General features: G+C 39.8%; 1 protein-coding gene across 1 annotated transcript in view; it reads right to left on the bottom strand.

Annotated features, from left to right (window-relative positions):
• Positions 1-1,406: 1,406 nt before the first annotated feature.
• The window catches only part of LOC114892167 (dipeptidase 2-like), a 19,540-nt gene continuing 12,143 nt past the window's right edge, over positions 1,407-8,803 (bottom strand). Inside the window, 1 exon segment of the mRNA XM_029216835.1 lies at positions 1,407-1,583. Within this exon segment, the coding sequence (XP_029072668.1) occupies positions 1,407-1,583 (177 nt within the window).

Raw genomic sequence — 8,803 nt, 5'->3', positions numbered from 1 at the left:
CTAGAATGAGATTGACTTCCCAAGCCACAAATAAAAGTCACCTTCAGCTTTCTGCAGCATGTCACTGAGAATGGAGCACCATTCTGATCTTGAGGCAGCTCAGTTGCTGCCCTGACATTTTGCTGATCCCAGGCTCCCTAAAGCAACTGCTGGCTGGGACTCCTCCTTGAGTAGCCTAATCCCCTGGGCCCACAACTGAAGAGCCTGCCCAGCTCTAAATATTGCCCCTGCCTGGAACCCTGTTCAGACAATCTTTACTGCCCTCCTGGATACCTGTAGATATTAATTCAACCTGGATCTAGGCTGAGTTTTCCATACCCTTTGGAGCCCCAAATATTGAACTTCTGGCCTTGGGAATCAGATCTAGAACTGCTCAATGTTTAATACCCCCAGTCCCAGTCCTTTTTGTTCCCAGTTTCCTTCTCGGCCCATCCATCAGCTCAGGCCTTTAGCAGATAGCACCAGAATTGTGACAGACATGTGCTCAGGAAAGGAAAATTGCAAACAAACTTAAATCTGTGGTCTCGACAACTAGGTAGGCAAATCTACTTCTAAAATCTATCAAAATAAATCTAAAGGTTTTAAGTTTCATTTTCTGTTTACAGTTTTATATATTTTATATATTATGCACCTTTCTATTTACATTGATAATCGAGAACTGATTAGATTTCCAGATGCATTATAGTATGTGATTAAATTATAAGCCACTGGGTGTCACTCTTAAGCTGTGCAAATGTGGCTGCAGAAGAGAGTTTTTCGATAGTGAATTGGACGTGGAGAGTTAGAGATCTCACCAGGGATAGAAACCATTTGAACTGTTTGCATAGGTACATTTACAATGTCAGTGAACTACGGCAGAGTTTGACCTTAGGTTCTGTATATTTTCTCTAGACTCATTTTTCAGTGGCAGTTAAACAAGACTAATTATTGGAGAAAATCCTCTCAGCACTAAAAGGACAAAAAGACGTTCATGTATCCATTCAATATGTACATTGATCACACACTAGAAGTAAGATATTGGGCTAATGAACTGTGGGATTACAAGAAAAAGTGAATTTGCATCATGCATACATTTAACTTATTGGAATGCAACTGTGATAAAAGAAAATGAAAGAAAATTCTTCCTGTTACTCCACTCGATGAATTTGTGCCTCAGATTAATTTTTCCTACTGCCTATCAACCTTAAGCCCAGGCTTTTACCTTCTGCTCTAAGACACTGGGCCTGGGACTATGCAAACTGCATTCTCCAGACTTCTTTGCTGGCTGGCTTCTGGTTAGGTTCTGCTGACTGGAGGCATTGGCAGGAGATTAGAAGTTCATAAGAAAGCAGGAGGAATATTCTTGTTTTCAGTTCTATTCAGCTTCCCTTCACTGGTAGCATTCATGTAGGACTGCAGCCTCCAGCTTATCTCAGCATATCTAGCATCAGTTCTACTGCGGCCCCTTCAGAGGTGCCAGTAGCAACCATGCCATACTTCCTCTTTGAACTCCTATCAGAGGCCAGGTAGCAATCATGTGTTGTCCCCATCAGAGGTCCCAGCACCACCTGAGCAGTGACATCTTGGGGGTCTGAGCATCTGCTCTGTGGAGACACTCCCGGCAAGCTCCCAGGTTCCGGTAACACCATTTCTGCTCTTTTACACCTCCAGCCCTAAGAGTGGTAGGTGCTTATACCAGGGAAACCTTAGCAACCTTTCCCCCTCTTTCTGCCTTCTAATCCTGTGTAACTGATCCCCTGTATTAAATCATCTCTCTCTGAAACACCTAGCATGGCTTCTGTTTTCCTGATAGAGTCCAGACTACAGTTACCATGAGATGAGAGACATGAATATTCTCTTTCTTCATTCAGTATCAGATTTTGTGTGCTTCTCATGGTTGAGAAATCTTGTAACACTGAATGAGAGTCTAGTGTTTATATTTCTCAAATAATATGGGTCCTAATTACAAGCCAACTGGTGGTCAACCAAAAAACAGTAGAATGTAAGGCTTCATGCAAATAAAGGATGTAGTGATACACTCCAAAACCAGAGGAAACTTGGCCATGTTGTACTTAATGAAAAATGATCTCCAAGTTGCCCTTTTCTAAGAGATTTCCAAGGATGGTTTGACTATATAGTATTTTTACCTTTCATGTTGACTTTAAAACCGGAACCTCTCATAACACGTGTCTCCATAGTTGAGTAGGACAACTGTTCTTGCCTTAAGGAGAAGGAACTTACAAACTAGTAGAAGAAATAGGCATGTAAAAACAGACAAAACCATAATTCAAAAAGATACATGCACCCCAATGTTCATTGCAGCACTGTTTACAATAGCCAGGACATGGAAGCATGTCCAACAACAGAGGAATGGATAAAGAAGATGTGGTACATATATACAATGGAATATTACTCAGCCATAAAAAAGAACAAAATAATGCCATTTGCAGCAACATGGATGGACCTAGAGATTGTCACACTGAGTGAAGTCAGACAGAAAGACAAGTATCATATGATGTTGCTTATATGTGGAATCTAAAAAAAAGAGGGTACAAATGAACTTATCTACAAAACAGAAATAGAGTTACAGATGTAGAAAACAAACTGATGGTTACCAGGGGATAAAGCGGTGCGGGGGAAGGATAAATTGGGAGATTGGGATTGACATATACACACTACTGCATATAAAATAGATAACTAATAAGGACCTACTGTATAGCACAGGGAACTCTACTTAATACTCTGTAATGGCCTATATGGCAAAAGAATCTTAAAAAGAGTGGATATATGTATATGGATAACTGAATCACTTTGCTATACACCTGAAACTAATACAACATTGTAAATCAACTATACTCCAATAAAAATTTAAAAAAGAGACAATACATGGCAATGTTTGATAGGAGCAACACAGAAGGACATACCCATTTGTCACCTGTTAGACTTCATGAAATAGGTTGGAAGAGTAGAGAGAGAACAGGGGACATGATGCACAGATTCTTCTAGAAATTTCATTCACTCCCTTGCTTAGAGCAAGAAATTATTATGGTTATTGTTATTACTATTTCAGTTTTAAAGACCTATTGGAAGAAGATGCTTACCCTGTCATGGAGTTTTGCTTAGTATATTACCTTTTCTTTTCCTGATATATTTCAGTGCTATTTTATTTGATTTTTCTCAGTGACAGTGGAGAACATCTGACTCCTTATTCAAGGCCCCTCCGTTATACACTCTTTTAAGGTTTAATAGACCACTGTTAATTCTTTGTTTTATGCCATTAGAGTTTCTTTTTCAGTTTGTTTCTCTGATTTTTTTTCCCCTAGAAAACACATGATTACATTTTCTGGTTCCAATTTCTATTAGCCCCCATTGTTCATGTCTCACTTCTGGAGCTGATGAAATAACCATTGCCCTTTCAGCACAGAATACCAGGTTTAGAAAGACAAGAAAAGAAATCTTCCAGCTATAGCGCTGGGACCATCAGTCCACGGGAGCTTTTGAACCTCAATACGTTTCATCCTCTTACCAGGTCATTTATCTTTGAAAGTGGTGACATACTAGGGCGAGAGATGACCTAATGATGAGGGACATCTTCACAAGTTATCATTTGAAGAAGTGGTTTTTGAAGAATAAGGAGGAGATGTGGGAGGGGGATTAGCAGTGAACTCTTTTCTTCAACTACTAAATCTTTTGGGATTCAGCACTTTTTCAAAATATATTTGCCTAAAAGTCTTTAGGGATTCATTTAAAGGAGAGGAGCAAGAGGAAAAGAGAGGGGTTTGAAGCTGAAAAGAGAATATTTGTTGCTTTTTTTCCCTCACATTATGAGCTTATTTGAACAGTTTTTGTCCTGCCAAGTGACTTAGTTTGAGGAATTTTTCCCTAGCTTTGAATAATCATGGGAGTGTAGCACAAATTTTCCCTGAAAATGCCCCTCTTATTTCTTTGAACTATATCAAAGCACACTCCATGCATAATTCTGTGCATTTATTTCCTCTTTTTATGGCAACTCATTCCAGATGAATGTGACAACCTGAGAGGTACTAATACAATGGAAGTAATAAACTTATTTAAAACGGGTTTTACTTTACCTTAAAACAAAATATCTGTGTAACTATAACTTCCTGAGTAGAATGTAAAGCTTTTTACAAACGAAGGCCCTGATGAGATACTGATATGTTTTGAATATTGGTCCATGAGATTGTTTGAAGAGCTTGGCAACCTTACGACATTACGTTATAGACAAACTTCTGCATGGAGTAATACAGTTCATATACACCTTAATGGGAACCTCCTGGCTCTGACTCACAGCAAGAAATGAAGCCAAACACTCCAGTCTGTAGTACTTGTTCAAGTTCCTGGATTTAAATCTGGAGTCATACTTACTTTGTATTTATTTTCTGAAGTGAACAATATCAGAGTGGCCAGGATTCCAGGTAAGAAATACTAATGGATAGTTAGGAGGGACTTACCTTTCAAAACAATTAATGTCAAATATTTTCAGAAGATTAAGCCAGAATAGACTTTATTTTCAAACAGAAAAGACATAGGCAAGAGCCCACAGAGAGAAAGCGAGTGGAGGAATTTAGCTTTATCTAGAAGTCATCCAAACAGAATATGTGAAGAGGAATAAAGCTAAGTTCCAGATAGGAAAAAAAAATTAATGGAGCTAAATCTTAGCCTGTATCTAAAAGAATTTCAAACTTGCAGTCAATTAAATAAAAATATCAAACCAACTGTTATTATCATTTGTGTTAGACAACTGGTTGATTGACTCGTCATTTTGCTATCTTATGAAATGAAATTGGGAATAAGTATAATGTTAGTCATATCTGTGTAGCATGATTAAATTGCTTCAGGACAATCAAATTAATGTGTTTTACTGTCCCCACAGCTGATTATGTTAAAAGTAATTTGATCCACAGTGATGAAGCAAAATTCTGTTTTTGAGATGGGCCTCCATGGCTGGTTCAACTAAGGTTATTTTAGTTGTGAAAACACAGTCTCAGTCTCCATGAGCTAAGCAGTACAGGTGGTTGGGGCAATTCTCCAAGTACTCTAATTCAGAGAAAACATTGGCTTTTCTGGAAATTACCTGGCTCATTTGACATGTATTTTGCTTGAACTAGTTCAATAATTTTTCCAAACATCTACTTTGCTTTTGCCAGAGAGAGACAACCCTACAATGTCTGTAAACAAAATACAAGCTAGAGATGGAGGATTTTCTTTGCTATAGGGCTTAAATAGGGTTTTTCTGACCTACAGTCTCATCTAAAGTTAGGAAAAAGATTGTTGATCTAGGTCTATGTTGCGCTGGAAGTGTGTGGAGTGAAATAACAGAGATCTGTAGATGTTCTAGGTTAGGAACCAGAATGCCACAACACTTAGCTTTACAATTAGACTTACAGATACAGGTTTCTCCACACCAATGTTTTTCAAAATATTTATTAATCATTCTTTCCAATAATCAGGATTCTGCTAACTGAGAAAAAGTCAATATTATATAAAGAAAGAAATCTGTAAGATTATAGTAGGAAATTACAAACTTACATGCCAGGACAAGATGGCTAAGTTAAATGCCTGAGCGTGAGATGGTATGGAGTGGCGGGGACTGTGGCAAATTGGAGCATTCATGCCCCATCTAAAGGTGGCATCCATTCCTCAGCTTCAGCCAGTGCATACAATGTGCACTATGGTCCCAGTCTTGCCAGACCTTCCATTTTTCAACAAAAGTCAGAAACCTAGATCTTTATATGAAATTTCCCCACGTTTATATGTTGGCAACCTCTTGGAGTTTGTGGGGCCCAGTTAATAACACCCCCTCCTCTTGAATTCACTGCCAGTTGAGTAATGACACAGGGTTAAGACAGCCAGAGATCAAGATGTCAACATTATTACTGATAAAGTTGATGGAAGAACAAGGCTAAAATCTGTAACCTGTATTTTCTAATTACCACTCTCCTCAGAAGAAAACTTGGATATGCAGAACTGCCTTGTCAGGGGAGAAAGGGTGAAAAAAAGAGGGATGATAGTGCTCTCAGATTGTTAATAGAGTAACTCTACCCAATTAAGAAATGAGGACCAATGACTGTCAGGCCAAACCTCCTACCCATCAGGGAGAAAGCTCAGAGACAAGTAGAGTGGAAGTCCCCCCTGCTGCCCCCGTCACACACACATGAAAATATAAGGTAGAAGGCCAGGGAATGGAAGTTCCACCATGGTAACAATTCGTTCATTTTCGAAAATTCTGTGCAAGGCAAACACAACTAGACAGCCCACAGATACCCAATTTGCAACCTCTGGTTTGTACTTACTCTGTTTTTAAATTTGTCAGTTAGTTGCAAGTTTTAGGACTAAAATTTTGCAGTAATATTACTGTAGGCATAAATACTAAAAATAAAATTTTCTTCACTTTTATGGAAATTCGGCATATCAGAATACTTTTCGATGGTTCTATGCAATAATTTAGTACTTGTGTCTTCTTCCATAGACCAGATTTTTCCAAAAATATGTGTCGGGAAATAGATTTCAGTTGATGTCCAGCCTTGTACTCTTTATTTATGTAACCCCGCAAAGAAAGCCAGGATTCAAGGTTCACAGCCCCAGTTCTGACTTCACGTTTCTCTCCAACTTCCGCTTTAATTTCATATCTGCTAAGACTGTTACTTACCTTCCAATTTCTGTCCTTGACTCACCCTTCTATTTTAACATCTGAAGTCATTTTCCTGGTGACTGTTTTGACTTCCCCATGATTCTGGTTCCTCCTCCCCTACCCATTTCCAGCCATGCTCCCTCGAGGTGCTTTGAGTAAACACTCCACTAGTTCCAACACCAGAGATCCCCGACACTGGGTGGTTCTCCCATTAGGCTTGCTCCAGACCCTTCAACAGGAAATAGCATTCATAGTTTTTCCATTCTTGGTGGTTCTGGAAATGTTTATTAAATACATTTTGAAATGAGTGGACCATTGGCTGGGGCAACAATATTTGTCATAACAGGTTCGCTCTTGTTATAATGGTTTGGCATTGTAAATGGGTATCTTATTGAGCAGAGAAAGAAAACAAAGTCATCCTTGTTGGAAATATCTTAAGAAAAGATATTTCCTGATTGTGACCGAGTCTCAAGAAGTGTTTTTAAAATCTAGCCTCCATTTTTGTAAAATTCCTTTTTCTTATAGTCATAACTGACTTTAAAAAGTCTTCAATTTCATTGTAGCGGTGGTCTGGGCATTTTGGATATGTAGACCTAACTTACTGCTTACGCTTTGGTATGTTTTTGATTATTCAAGAGCTGCTTTTTTAGGCAAATGACACCCACATATCAAAAGATGACCCTTTCTTTGCATACTATTCCTGGAATTTCCTCATCTGGAGCTTTTTCCCACTAGTGTTCAAGGGAGGTCTAGAGGGTCAGAGTGCTTTGAAGGGGGTGCTAAACAGGATGCTGGAATCTATGCCTGGTGTTGTCCTTTTTTGTTCTAAGATGACCCTGTTGGATAGATTTACTATCTATGTGTGAGGGCATGGGGAAAAATCTTAGCTCTGGCGTCTCAGTCTGTTCAGCTATGGGCCTTGAACTTCTGCTCTGCCAGCACAACCCAGCAGGGAAGTTAATCTCCACCAAGGCAGGCAAATGGCCAGAAGACTTGGCCCTGCCAGCCATGAGCTATGCGTGAGTCAGGCTGGAAGCCATAGGTTCTAACTGGAGTGAACCCTAGGCATGCAGCATCACCAAATCGTGGTTACCAAATGACTTCCATTTATTAAGTACCTACCATGGTTTTGTAACTGCACTACATGTTTTTCAAATATTCTCTCTTAATTTAATCCTTGACACATCCATGAGATAGGGACCCTCACAGATGAAGAAACTCAGGCTCAGTATGGTTAAAGACATAAACAAGGTCACACAGCTGGTTAGTAGCAGAGCTAGGATTGTAATCTGGGTATCTGATCCAGTGCCCGTCAAACACTGCCCATTGGTCTGAACCTGCAATTTTGCTTTTACCTAGTCATTCTGTTCAGCATTCTAGTTCTCCATGTGGTGGGGAACCATGGCATTCACCTAGCTTTTAATAAACTCTCCCCAGGTAGATTTAGTCCTGCCATCTATGGAGTGTCCCTGAATATATCTTTACCCTGAACTCTTAGAGACGTCTTAGTTTGCTAGGATTGTCATAACAAAATACCACAGAAGGGGTGGCTTAAACAACAGAAATTTATATTTCCCACGGTTCTGGAGGCTAGAAGGCCAAGATCAAGGTGTTGCAGGTTTGGTTTCTTCTGAGGCCTCTCTCCTTGGCTTGCAGATGGCTGTCTTCTTGCTGTGTTCTCTCACATGGTCCTTTTTCTCTGTGTGCGTGTCCTTGGTGTCTCTCTGTGTGTCCTAATCTCCTCTTCTAATTAGGACACTCATCAAATTGGATTTGAGCCCACGCTACCAGTTTCATTTTAACTTAATTACCATTTTAAAGGTCCTGTCTCCAAATGTAGGTACTTTCTGAAGTACTGGGGGTTAGGGCTTCAACATAGGAATTTGGAAGGTGACACAATTCAGCCCATAACAAGGATTGAGAGCCTGCTGTCCATGAACTGATTACTGAGGTCCTCAGTAGTATATCTGACTTCTCTTGGCTCTCATCCCTGGCCCTGCTGGAACACACAGCCACAAGAAGGGACCCCTTAGAATGTGAAGCCGACTAGAACTTGAAACCTTAGTTTTTGTACCCCATTGCCCCATATCCTGATTTCTGCCCCTTCCCCACTGGCCATTCCACGGAGAGAGAGAGAGAGAGAGAGAGAGAGAGAGAGAGAGAGAGAGAGAG

The sequence above is a fragment of the Monodon monoceros genome, unplaced genomic scaffold (assembly GCF_005190385.1).
Source record: "Monodon monoceros isolate NGI ecotype Baffin Bay Population unplaced genomic scaffold, NGI_Narwhal_1 Super_Scaffold_12, whole genome shotgun sequence".
NCBI classification, from domain to species: Eukaryota; Metazoa; Chordata; class Mammalia; order Artiodactyla; family Monodontidae; genus Monodon; species Monodon monoceros.
This window is presented reverse-complemented; position numbering and strand designations above follow the sequence as displayed.